Source organism: Dromaius novaehollandiae, chromosome 19, assembly GCF_036370855.1.
Source record: "Dromaius novaehollandiae isolate bDroNov1 chromosome 19, bDroNov1.hap1, whole genome shotgun sequence".
NCBI lineage: Eukaryota > Metazoa > Chordata > Aves > Casuariiformes > Dromaiidae > Dromaius > Dromaius novaehollandiae.
In genome coordinates, this window is record NC_088116.1 from 10,888,192 (window position 1) to 10,901,439 (window position 13,248).

Sequence of the window (13,248 nt, forward strand, 5' to 3'; positions counted from 1 at the left end):
CTGTAGCAGTCCACGCCAAGATGCCGCAGCGCCGGGGCAAGGGGCAAGGCTTGGCTCTGCACGGCCAGAGGCACGTCCCCGCTCATGTGGCCACCTTCCCTGCGCTGCTGTCCTCTTCCGTGACACTCGGCCGCTCTCCGAGAGCTCTGCTTCACTGGCAAATCTGAGCTTTCAAGTCAATAGGGGGGAACAGACCACGAGCCACACGTACACACAGCATACCTCCTTGGCTCCTTCCCTTAGGAAAGCCAGCTAAAAGCACTAAAGGAAAAGGGCAGCTGGCCTATTCTTGATATGCTTCCCATATCAATTTTTCATTATCTGATGGTCCATTCCTATTTATTACGAAGTTATTGCTGCTATTATTTTGCTATTATTTACCTACAGGAGTAACAGTCACAAGCAAGAGCCTCCGTGCAGTACCCAGCAGTGAGAAGACAAAGATTACGCCTCCCTCCAAGAGTTCACCATCCAGCCTTCCTTGTGTTCGAGAGACTTGGACAGATCTTGGAGCTTTTTTCCTTTATTAGCTTTTTTCCTTTACTAGCTCAAGCACATAGTTGGGTCTTCTATGAATGATAAACATCCCTATCCCATTTTCCTCTCTTCCTCTCTGCAAATAATCCATGGTAGTTGTTTTTCAGCTAGGGGATTTTATGTGAGAAAAATTACAAATACATTTCTGACTGGAGGAAGAAAAAGACTTAAAAGAGTGATAGTAATTAATAATTGGTTTAAGAACTGCATTGGAAAGTGGGAGAACTCTAATTATAGCAACTGGCATGGAGAACAGGAGAAAAGGTGAAATCATAGATTAAATTTAAATGGCAAGAACAATCTGGGAGGAGAAGGAGAACATGAGGACCAGGTGCATCAAATCACCGAAATCCCAGAACAGCCTCTCCCTAACCAAACTATTCCTGTTCCCTCAATGGATCCCAGTGCTGCCTATTTATTTAATTATTTGGTGTTTTGCCTCATTTGTCAGAAAGCCTCACTCCTGGAAGTTTTTTTTCTAGAAGATCTCTACTTGGAAAGAGGTAGGGAAAATACAAAGAAATAATGAATAACTGGATATATAGGTGAAAATGGAGCAAAAAAGCCTGAGTGATTATGACTAGTGATACTTAAAGACCATGTTTTGAACTTGCTTGTGTGATCTGGATGCCTACTGAAATTCCCATAATTTGTACCCACTTTCTGTAGCTGACTTTGAAAATCTCAGTCCGCGGTAGCATTTCGTGCCTGAGGCAGCGTGTCCTCACACCGCAGCAGCCTTGGCTCGTGGCTGTTGTCGTGAGCAATATCAAGGCACTTTGCAAACAGGGAAACAAATTCCATCCTCGTTTCTGTGGACAGGCTGGGTGAAGAACAAGTGACTGGGGTAATCCGCACGACGCTATTCGTGACAAGTGTCAGAACCAGAGTCAGGAAAAAGGGATCACAAATCTCCTTATGTGGCCCTTGGTCTGCGCCCCACTGTCGACAAATGCTACAAATTAAAGGTGAAGGGAATCTTGCAATTGAATTCAGCAGGAACAGCCCTAGACTTTTACTACGGATTCAGTGAAACCAGGCAGAGGTTATTCTCCAAAAAGCACCAAGTGCTGTCAGCACGAGGTTCCTGTGCTCTGCGGGGCTCTGTCCCAGAACTGGGACAGACTTAGAGGCTGTTTAAGTGGAGGGGGGTTGCTGCTTTGGCTTCACTGGGTTGCTCTTCCGTGCATTAAAAGGACTGCTGCATAAACAAGATGTATATGGAGATCATGGAAGTGATGAACAAAAGACAGGATATTATAGACCAGCTTCTCTACTGAAATGTAGTGTGAACTCAGCTTTTTCTCATGAATGAACAATGAAGTGGCCATGTTTTATTAGCTTTACTTAAAAATGTCTATGAGTTGAACAACCTTTTGAGTCTTTTAACACTTCTGCAATTTGCAGCAGCAATGATTTCTTTTCTTTTTTTGTTCTTTTCAAGATACAGTAGCTAATCTGATCTTGGTGTTTCAGTAATTGTCTCAGTTAATGTGTATGGAGAATAGTTCCATTCTGTGAAATGAATATGAGGTGAATATTTAACTCATACAAGTTTGCTACGTGAAGAACTTATGGGACAGGCACATGCATTAATTGCTAAGCTGTTAATTTATGAAGCTTATAATTTTTTTCTTAGCTTTGTTTATCCATTACCAATTTCTGTAGTGAGATTTGACAGTGGGGAACCTTGAAGTCAGGAGGAGTCCATCAGGTCACAAGGGACTTCATGCGTATGTTAAGTTTCATGTTAGTATACCAATGTAGGACTGGCAGCTGTACCAAAAGATACGCTGTTCTGCCACTGCTGACACTGTATGAGCCCAAAGGCTTCTTTTGTTAAAAAGGATAGCACATTCACTAATGATATTGATATGTTTTTAATTACCCTTAGGGGTTTTACCCAGCTTGGACTATACCTTGGACTAAGCCCCGTGCCACAATGGGAGCTTTGCCTGCAGGATGAACATAACACTCGGTGCAGGCAAAAATGATTTCTGAGAGAATGATGCTCCAAGCTGACCAGTGCTGACTCACGTCACTTACCTGCAGTGCCACTTGTTTTGGCACTGTTGCAGCCCTGACTTCTGGGCTCAGAATAGAATTTGAAACAGCCTCTCAAAACTGGTTAGAATTGTTATTTAAAGCCAAACAGTGTTAGAATTTTATTGTTAATATCGGGGGGAATGTTACTTGCAAGGTTGTGCTTTGATTTTTCTTCATCTCCTGAAGCAACACGCTCACGGAAGAATTCATAGCCCTCTCAAATTACACATTACAACGATGACTTATTCCGCAATCCATTTTGAGCATAGCTGAAAAGTGTATTTAATATTGCTGTTGTTGTTTCTATCTTTTTCTGTATAAAGTTAGTGCTTGATTTTATGTGTCATCCTCAGCTAGAATATATTTGCATAGCTCTGTTGACATCAGTAGTGCTATATTGATTTGTACTGCTTCTGTCTGCCTCATTATTATTTTTATTTTTTGTTCAAGGAGCTGGGTGTATTTTCAAATTCACAGAAGATAAAAAGGGATTGCCTTCTCAGAACCAAATACATACAGTGTGTGCTGATGGGATATTTCAGATTGGGGCAAGTAAACAGGTAAGCTAGACACATACCAGTGAAGCTCTGTAAATAACGGGGCTGCTCGTATACCATCTGTGGAATACATCAGATCTGTAGGCTGCGGTTTTTAAAGACACCTTAGATATCCAACTGCCACTAATAGTTAGAAGGATTTGGCACCCCATGAAACAACCTTGCCTTTCCAGAGATGACTGAAGTCTCCGTCTCTCCAGACTGAGGCATACAGCCCAGAAGCAGGGAATAAGTTGCAATGGGGCACAAGGATGGAAAGGACAGGCCAAAAATGAACCAAACGCCCCAGGGGTGGGTGGCCAGGAAGACATGCCCATTCCTCTCTGGAGGGGACATGATGGAGATGATGCTGCATCGCTGCTCAAGGAGCAGCTGTGCCACAATTGCAGGACTGAGAGAGCAAACGCCTCCCTGCCTTATCTCACACGTGTGCCCATGAGGAGGCCCTTGGGTCTGAATGCAAGAAGAGGTGGAAAATGGCTGGAAATACACAACACGAATCACATAGGGAAGGCTTTTACTACCCTTTGCATCTACAGAATACCTCAAACCTGCTGAGGATGATTAAAAACCTTCGCCTCAATCTCAGGGCACTCATGTAAAGAGCAGTTCTTCTCAGGCACTATTCATAGACCTATGATCAGCTGTTCATTGATAGAAAGACTATACTGCAAGCGAGATAACCCCACCTTGTCTACCATCGCCTTTCAGAGGAAGTCCTGATGTCCAGTACCCTACCCAGCCTGGAAAGGCCTATTGTCTTCCCGGATTTCTTCACAGGCCTCCCTGGCCTTACAGGTAAGTGCCTTATGCAGGGGTCTTTCTCAGTGCCCACCAGCCTGTACTTCGCACAGCTTCCCTTGATCAGACTTCCCAAGTCCGGTGCCTGAAGCGTTAAAGGGAGAGAAATTGCAGACTTCTTCCGCCCCTCTGCTTTCAGGGCCTTCCCATCAATTTTCCTTCTCCCTTTTTCTTTCTTCTGCACTGCACTTGAGATGGAAGCATCTGGATCGAAGAGAATTATCTCTTAACAACAACTGGGTTGTAGTACATTTCAAAGATTCAGGTTTTATTAGTCACAGAAGACCTTGTAAAAGTTTGCTTGGGATCATTTTTAACAGCAACCAATAATCCTTTCCCCATCAGCCAATGAAACCACCCCCCCCCCCAACTCCTACACAGATGTGTCTTACAGAAATATAGCTATTTTGGAGAAGCAGAAGCGACATTTTAACCAAGCTGGAGGTTTTATCCACAGTAGCTTAAACTAACATGGACCTAATTTTCTTCTGGTAGCCACCTGAACAATAAACATGCTTGATGTTCAGCTGGTATATCGCTGTTTGGAGTGATCAATAATTACATTTGACCTCCCGTTGTCCCTCTCCACCCTTGGTCTGTGTAAGGCCCGAGGAGACCTTGCCATGCTCAGAGCACAGACCCTGCTCCTGCACGTCCCACCTCAGATGATTCTTTTCATAAAGATGTAGTAATACAATATGTTAAATAGCAAGCCTGGAGAATCCTTTTACCCCTCTCATTTGCAGCAGCTGAGAAAACAGGCAGATGAAAAAGCAGCATTCCCTGCACCCTTAACTGCTTTAGGATCCAGTGTCATGTTCAGTCTGCTAAACCAAAAGTCACCTCCAGCAGTTTGTTAGTAATAAGAAAAGATAATATATGGGGGAAAAGAGGCAGAGGATGACAAATTGATTCCAGGAATGTGGTGGGCCATAATTCTTATAAAACTACAATGAAGGGTGAGCTCATTCAACAGCTTTAAAAATCAAGACGCTCCCATAAGTGCCTAAGCGCAGGTTTAGGAACTTCAGGTACTCAGGTAGGAAGATTTTGGCCAGGTAGCCCAATTCTGCACTCTATAAATTAACTTCAATAGAACAATCCCCTGTTTTCATCAATACAATTACACTGATAAGTGTGAGTAAACTATAGTATATTTCCTAATCCATTCCTGACAGATAAAGATATTGTAGTTGCACTACTCCAGTGCCAACAATAAAAAAAAGTGGAAAGGTATGAACCGTGGAAATGTAAACCTGAGCTGTCATTAAAAATCAATTTTCATGATAAATTTAATTCACATTTCATAGCGAGCTCTGTAATATCAATAAAAATGTTTTAATAATTGCTGTGCTGGCACACAGTTCAGTGTAAGATATAAAGAGATATAAATTTTTTGTAATTTAGAAGATGTGGAACAAAACATTATTTTTTAAGAGAATTCCTTCTCAGGGAGAAAAATAAATGTTGGAGAAGGATGTAATTTATTAGGAATTCCACTCCACCGCATTTACAAAGACTGCTCTGAAATTAAAACTTTGAGAGATCAGGTTTCTAATTTATTCGTAGAGTTAAAGGCCAGAGAGGACTACGATAAGGTCGTCTGACCTCCTGGATAACCCAGGCTATTAAATTTCACTTCTTCCTACATCATAACCCGTGCTGGGCTAAAACATGATTTCTCTTAGATACTGTTTTAAAATGTTTAGAAAACATGTTTATGTGTTTCTTTAATATGCTTTTGTGTTAAGATGGGAGAAAAAGAAATATCTAAATAGATTAGATTGTTGTGACATACCAGCAGAATTGGTATAGCATGTAATAGTGAAATCTGAACCCAGCAGCATTGAAATATAAACAGTTGGTCTTTTCTGGTAATAAAAGGTGACCAATTTCTAGAGCAGATACATACGCTACCTATTTAGCAATCTGGTTTTTGTTAATTATTTTGAAAAGGACCAAAGCGCTAGGATACACTTGTAAATCTCTTAGCTGCATTTGAAAATCCCATTCTCAAACTGAAAAAAACACTTCAGAACTAAATGCTGAACTTCCTGAAGTCAACAGGAGTTTTCTCATTTACATGTAATTGAGGTCAGGATTTCACCTTAAAAGATCAATTAACTTTTTATGATGCTAATTGAAGAACTATAATAATATTTGCAGTTTGTGCTTCGCTTCCACTGAGAATATAATCCATTACCTTTTACTCCTTTTTTTAATCTTGTTCTTGGTGTCCCTTGTATTTGTTCCTCCACCAACACGAGTATTTGGGTTTCTTCCAAGTCCAGTGTCATCTCTCAATTTCATTAATGCACCATTTATTTGATATTTTAGATGGGGTATTAAAAAAAAATGGAATTGCAACATCAAAATTTCCAGGATCCTCTATCCACAATGACACAATCTCTGATATCGCTCTTCATCACCATGCTTTACCGTTTCACAGTCAACACAGAATTCGTCCTATCCTCCCAATTTTGAATTTTCAAATGAGGCTTCCTGAAATCCAGTGACATCTGCTTTACTCCCTCTATTCGCTAATGCTGCAATTCACTAATGTTCATGCTGTAGGGTAAGAAATCTTAAGCAATTAGAAGCACAGGTTTTGCTGGCTTCCACCGGGGTGTATATTATCAAATCCCGAGGAACTAGCAGGATCCAATTTCATAATAGTTCCAGACAAAAGCAAACAGCCAAAAACTCTTGAGTTTGTCTGGCCATACATGACAAACATATACAGCTTTATTGCTCATGACTCCTGTATTCTCTAGGGACTAAGTTTTGACCTGCTGTAAATTAGCATAGATCCATTCAAGTCAATAGATCAAGACTCAGATTCTTATCTCCTTGCAGTGATTCTTCTCTGTTAAAATTTACTGATACTTTTGTTTCAAAGTTTGTTTCAAAGTTTGTTTTAAACATTTATGGGAGTAAGACATGCAGACTAACTTGGTTTTACATCCTTTTGAGGAAAACTTATATTTCTACTGATGACATCCAGCTTTTTCCCAATTCTCAAAATTCCTAAACTCAAAGATATTTTAAAGAAATAACTAACAATTACACAATGATTTCCACTAGCTGCAAAAAATCCTAGCTTTGTCTCCTCTCGGCCAGCTAATCTATCTACCTACCAATGTTTTCATGTACCCTGTGATCTTATGGTATTGATAAGAATGGCTATAGGATTGTTCTTTCCTAACAATAAAGTACAGGAGATTTAGAAAAGACATTGATATGTGTGGCTGTCTCAGCCGCTACTGTTGGAAGGGTGCAGAAGCTGGCAGATTGGATCAGACTGGCGGTCTGGTTCATTCTCCCATTTCTGATTGTGACCAGTGCCTGCTGCTCCTTAGTAGGGCAAAGAAACCATGCATAGTCATGGGAAGATTAAAAGCAGCATTAATTATAAATTGTTTTATTTTCTGAAACATTAAAATGTATACCTCTTTCAACAGCTTTGTAATCAATATTATTGCAACTCTGAAAGTTCTCATTATTCTTGGCCTCGGAGCTGCCTCATGGCAGTGAGTTCCACAGATTGGTTGAGTTCATTAATTTGTGAAAGGTATGACTTTTTGTTCTCTATATATTTCTCTTGATGTCATTCTGGAAACCTGTTTTCCACTGGGTTTTAACCAACCTTACTTTCAGTACTCATCATTATTCTTCAACTGTTTCTTCTTTTAAAGGTCATGGGTTTATACTATTCCTTGCTGGCTTACTTTGGCTGCTCCTTCCCCCTTAACTGTTTCTGTTCCAAACCTCCTTCTAGAATAACATTTCTAAAACAACTACTCCAGGCCCTACCTATCACTAGTCTTCTCTTATAGATGTCTAAATTACATTGCTTATACTAAAACTGTTTTATTTTTACAGAACTGTTTTAAAATCTTCTCCCATCCACAAAATCACCTTGGCTTTTCTTTTTTTATTGGAATTTTGGATCTTATTTGCTATTTTTATAAATGTACTGTACAAGCAGGGCCAAAACAATTACAAAAAAGTATTTTTTCCCATTTCCCTTGTTTTTGCATTCTCAGCTCAAACTCCTTCTAAAATAAAACTTATGGTCTACAAGACAAAAGTTCAGATCTACTTTAACTTGTAACGACCCATCCCCTAAAAAGAGGCTATCCCTAGAAAGCACTGCTGCCTTCACTGAGTATCTTATATGGCCTAAAGTTTTAAAAACACCATCTTAAAAAGTTAACCCCCAAATATATTGCAAATTACTCCTGTTAGAAGCAAGGTTCTTGCCATTTCCTCACGCAATGAATTACTTCCCAATTTTCAAGTTATTTCACAATATCCTTTTCAGATAGGCATGCCAGAGGCCAGTGCTAATAACCCCCTTTTACCATTGTTAATACAATTGCAAATTTTATTTTGTTCTAATCCATAATGATGATATGGAAATTTTAATTGTTGCTTTTTGTCTGTATGAACCTTTATTTCTCCATTACTTAGGAACAGGAAGACCACAAAGCTTTTCGTCTCAGTAGATTACATATCTGTTAGCACATGCTCAACAAGAACCCCTTCTGTGGGTGTTAGGCTTTATAAGCTAAGAGTATCCACTTGAGTAGCCTAAGCAGTAACCTCACCAACTCAGCAAGTCGCTAGCGCACACTCGTGCCTACAAAACAACAAAAAAAGCTATTTTCTCATCCCAAGTGCCAGGCAAGATGTATTTCTAGAGGAAAAGCTAACAGGCAGCCTAAGAACAAATGTGCATGGAGGTCTGCGGTATCCTTCCTAGTAAGATCACTTGAAATTCTCAGCTGGAGGTAAGAACACCCTGGAGAGAGAACTTCCCGAGCGCATGTCTGAGGTTTTGTATAACTGTAGGGTCTACCTGCTCTCCCTCCCAAATCAATTAAGGTTGATAGAAATGCTCCTGTTGATGCTGAATCAGTTCCCAGAGAAGGGACAATTTGGCTGTATTGTACCTGAGAAGGTGACAAGTGATTTCTAATGCTCGATATAAATACTACCCAGAAGAAAAATGTCTTGCAGTAGAGGATGAGTTAGATGGATGGCTTTTAATCTTATTTTTTCAGTAGATGGGCAAATCTAGGGATTTGTTTCTATAAAGAATGTAAAATAAATCATGTATCATTTCTGTTTTCCACATACATGCATTCAACAAGAGAACAGACTGAGCAGACTTTCAGCCATGCAATGAATGTCTGCAAAAACATACCCGACTACAGGTCTCTTAAGTCACTTTAATGGTGATGGATGTGCAGGAAACTATAATCAATTACATTGCCCTGAAAATTGCATAGTTATTTTCCAAAAAACCCAACAGTTGTTTCATACAGTACAGCTTAATATTTCTCACAAGACAGAGACCTTGTAATATTTGAGCTTTTCCGTATGCACAAATTGTATCACTTTAACAACACCTGTACAGTTTCTTATGTACAGTCAGATTACATAGGTCTGGATACAGCTATAAGTGAGAAAGAAGAATCTGAAGAAAGATAGAGAATTGTATTTGGTAAACAACAAAAGATTTTAATAGGGAGATCTAAGGTCGGATCTAGGATGTGATGTTCTCTAGCTCAATATTTAAGAATCGTTAAAAACTAGCCATGTACATCTACAATGAGCAGTGTGGCCTTCTGTACGATATGTGATCTTCCACTATCAGATTACCAGCGGCTTTGTACTTCTTTCTTTTGGTTCAAACCCATATGCTCCAGCTTAAAAATCACTGTATTGCATCCAGATTTTGTGTGGAGAGAGGTGGCAAAGATGTCATGTTCCTTCTGGAAAGTGAAGGTATACTCGATTCTTGGTATTTCATGTAATCACTTATACTCTTAGAAAATAGATTAAAAATATTACTTGACCGGAGTGGCCTAAGTGTTAGGGTACAGAGTAAACAACATATTATGCAATCAAGTGGAGAACCATCCCTTGTGAGTTCAAGCAGTCTAGAGGGAGACTGTTGTAAAAACACACCATGAAGAACATAGCCTGTGTTCCAAAACATGTTGTAGCCCTTCTTGATATCGCAGTAAAGAAATGATTAGCAGTTACAGCAGGCAGTAAGAGGCAAACCTTGTATTCCAAGATAAGGTTCTTCTAGAGATGGCCTATTAAGTGATTTCCCTTTCTCTCTTCCCCCTTCCAGCCCTTCCTCCCTGCAAATATTTCAAACTGTGCAAGAGCCTGCTCAGCTGGCAGACAGAAGAGAACCAGTGCTGCTCCTCCAGAGCCCTTTGTACTTCTCTGCCCCAGGTTTGCTTCTCTTCCTCACCTCTGCTGCTGTTTATCCCTTGCTCCTCTTTTCCACCCTTCTTCCTTCCCAGGAAATCTCCTAATCCTAACAGGTCTCTGTTTCTAAAGTTTCCCCCTTAAACCAGAGTGTGCAGCCACACACGTGCTTTTCCTTCTGCACCCGCTCCCCCAGCCACTGCTCCTGGACCAGGGACAGAGAAGCACCAGGTGGGAAGGGTGACAATAAGAACAAGCTCAGGAAGTAAATGTGTTAGTTCTGCAATCCTTTTTGGTCCTGAAGAGATGCGGACGATATGCCCTAACGTGGCCCCTCCACGCAGCAGAGACGGGAAACCTGCAGAGCGCAGATGGAGAGAGGAAAGCAGGAAGAGAGGAAGAGGAAGGCAAATGGATGCACACCAAATGGGAAGAGCTGTGTACGGGAAGGGCAAGGGTAGCCAAGTCCACTCTTGAGTAGCTGAAAAATAAAGCAGAAAGTCCCTGTGTGCAGAGTGTGTTTTTGGCAACAGGGCCACGGCTGTCCTGGGCAGCCATGTCAGGGCATCGCCGCACCGCAGGCCGCGGCCGGGCAGGGGCTGGGGCTGGCAGAGGCTGGCGGGTTTCGCCGTGGCAGGGCCGAGTCGCGGGCAGCCGCGTGTGGTGCGAGGGCGGCTGGGCTGTGGCGGCTGTGCGTGGCGGGCGGCCACGGTGGGCGTCCCGGGTGGGCCTGGGCAAGCACGCGCAGGCCCCGGGGGAGACGGGAACGCAGTAACAGGGGCGGGTGCCATAGGGGTGCGTGGGTCACGCCGGGGATGGCGGCAGAAACGGGACAGCAAAGACTGAGGAGAAAGTTGGGGGGACAAGGAGGCAGAGGGCTGCCGGGAGCGGGGAGCACGGAGCGGAGAGGGGCGTGCGGCGGGCGAGGAGGCCAGCGGGGGCGGGGGGGCGGGGGCGGGGGGGCGAGCAGCCGCCGGCCCGGGGAGGGGCAGCCGAGCGGCGGGGCCGAGGCGACGGCAGCGGGGCGGGAAGGGGGGGGGGAGCGCGGGCCGCCCGCCCGCCGCCGAGTGCGCAGGCCCTGCGCGCATGCCCGCGACTTATTTCGCGCGGCCGGGGCGCCGCATTTCGCGCGGCGCCGAGCGGGGAGCGGGCGGGGAGGCGAGGCGAGGCGAGGCGAGGCGAGGCGGCCACGTGACCGGCGCGGGCGGGGGCCGGGGGCTGGGGGGCGCGGAGCGGGCCGGGCCGGGCCGGGCCGGGCCGGGAGGCGGCGGCCGCTGGGGGCCAGCACCGCCATCGCCCCGCGGCGGCTGCCTCCGCCAGGCCGGAGCGGGGGGACCGGCCCGCCCCGCCGCACCTTCCTCCCCCCGCCGCTGGGGGAGAGGCAGGGGAGGCAGCGTCGGGAGCAGAAAGCACACACCGGTGCCTTCCCCACTGGAGCGTATTTGAGCCTCATCACCACCTCTGTATTTTTTATTATTATTATTATTATCATTTTGGGGGGCGGGGGGGAGGGTCAGTCTCCTCTCCGCTTGGATTTATTGTCACCACCACCAGCACCCCCCTCCTCCTCCTCGCCACAATTAATCCGATGAATTTGCCATGATTGATCCGTATTAATAGCTGGGGTGGGTGGGCGTGTTTTGGGTTTTTTTTTTCTTTTATTGTTTGGTTTTGTTTTCGGAGGGGCCGGGCTGGGATCCGATCTCCGCTCCAGAGTCCATCCCTGGTCGCTGCCTGAGAAAATTGCATCTGGATGCATCGTTATTATTATTATTGTGTTTGATCCAGGGAGATAAAGGAGGAGGGGGAGACGGAGTGCGTGGTCGTGGGGAGGGGAAGGCTTCACCCTTCCCTACACACACACGCACAGAGAAAGAGAGCTATATATATATATATCTTTTTTTTTTCCACCCCTTCTGGAAGTTCTTTTAGTTGGGGAGCAAAGGAAGAAAGAAAATAAATTCTGTGCAAGGAAATACTCTCTGCTCCCTCCTTCCAGTGGGTCTCTCTCCTTCTTTCTTTATTTTTTTCGCCTTCTTTTCTGCTTTTTTCCTCTCTTTCGGAGATCCTCGCCCTCCCAGCCCCTTGATCAAAGCATTCCGCTATTCTGATTTATTGCCTGCTTGGTGAGGCTTTTTTTTCCCCCCTCTCTCGCTCTCTCGCTTTTTTTTTTTTTTTTTTTTTTTTTTTTACAAAGGCGACCTGAGATCAGCCATTACTTTCCTTGGCTCGCTTATAGGAATCTCTTACATTTGGTGCTTGCTGCTGGTGGTGGTGGAACCGCACTCGGATTCTTTCATCCCCCCCCACCCCCTTTCTGTCCTCTCCTCCCTCCCTTTCTCCTTCCCTCTCTCCCTCCCTCCCTCCCCCGTTATTCCGCCGGGGGAGCCGGATTTGTGGCTGTGGTGGGGCGGGGGGGGACGAGAGCGAGAGGGAGAGCCGGCGAGAGACATGGATGGCCCGGCGCGATGCAACGGGCTTCGGAAGAAGCGGCGATCGCGCTCCCAGCGCGACCGGGAGCGGCGAGCCAAAGGCGGGCGGCGCGGCGGGGCCGCCGGCCCCGGGGCCGCCGCGGCGCTCTCCTCCTCGGGCTCCGAGAAGGAAGACAATGGGCCCCCGCCGCCGTCCCGGCCGCGGCCCCCCCGCAGGAAGCGGCGGGAGTCCTCCTCGGCCGAAGAGGACATTATCGACGGTTTCGCGATGTCCAGCTTCGTCACTTTCGAGGCGCTGGAGGTAGGAGCGGCGGCGCTTTGTGTGCGCCTCATTGTGTGGGGGCAGCTGCCGGCGGGGGGGCCGCGCCGCCGCCCCGCGCCGCCCCCCATCCCCCGCCACCCCCCGCCCCCCCCCCCCCCGGGCCGGGCCGGGCCGGGCGCCGCCGGGCTGCGGGCGCGGGCGGTCCCGCCGCCCCCCGCCGGCCCCGGGCGCCCCCGCGCCCCCGCCGCGCTCTCCGCGTCCCCTTTATGCCGCGAACACCTGCAGCGCCGCTTCCCCGAACGCGCCTTTCCCCGCGGCGGGCGGCGGCTCTGTCGCGACTGTCGGGACCGCGGCGGCCCCCCCTCACCGCCCCCCCGGGGGG

At 45.8% G+C, this 13,248-nt stretch overlaps 1 protein-coding gene and 1 long non-coding RNA gene across 10 annotated transcripts in view; both read left to right on the forward strand.

Moving 5' to 3' along the window:
* The first annotated feature begins 36 nt into the window (after nucleotides 1–36).
* LOC112987377 (uncharacterized) lies at nucleotides 37–10,681 on the forward strand. Of its 4 annotated transcripts, none has more exons than XR_010392317.1 (4): nucleotides 37–3,143; nucleotides 3,852–3,938; nucleotides 7,403–7,512; nucleotides 10,090–10,681. It is a non-coding gene; the product is annotated as an uncharacterized LOC112987377 (long non-coding RNA). The 4 variants fall into 4 exon arrangements; XR_010392319.1 differs by having other exon boundaries at nucleotides 37–1,505; nucleotides 3,034–3,143; nucleotides 7,403–10,681; XR_010392318.1 differs by having other exon boundaries at nucleotides 37–1,040; nucleotides 3,034–3,143; nucleotides 7,403–10,681.
* A 1,693-nt stretch (nucleotides 10,682–12,374) lies between these two features.
* AUTS2 (activator of transcription and developmental regulator AUTS2) overlaps nucleotides 12,375–13,248 on the forward strand; it is a 767,986-nt gene continuing 767,112 nt past the window's right edge. For 5 of the 6 annotated variants that reach the window (XM_064523450.1, XM_064523454.1, XM_064523452.1 and 2 more), the window contains exon 1: nucleotides 12,375–12,905. In XM_064523450.1, the coding sequence (XP_064379520.1) occupies nucleotides 12,624–12,905 (282 nt within the window). In that variant the 5' untranslated portion in view covers nucleotides 12,375–12,623. The remainder of the gene's footprint in view (nucleotides 12,906–13,248) is intronic. The other variant, XM_064523456.1, reaches the window with a different exon arrangement.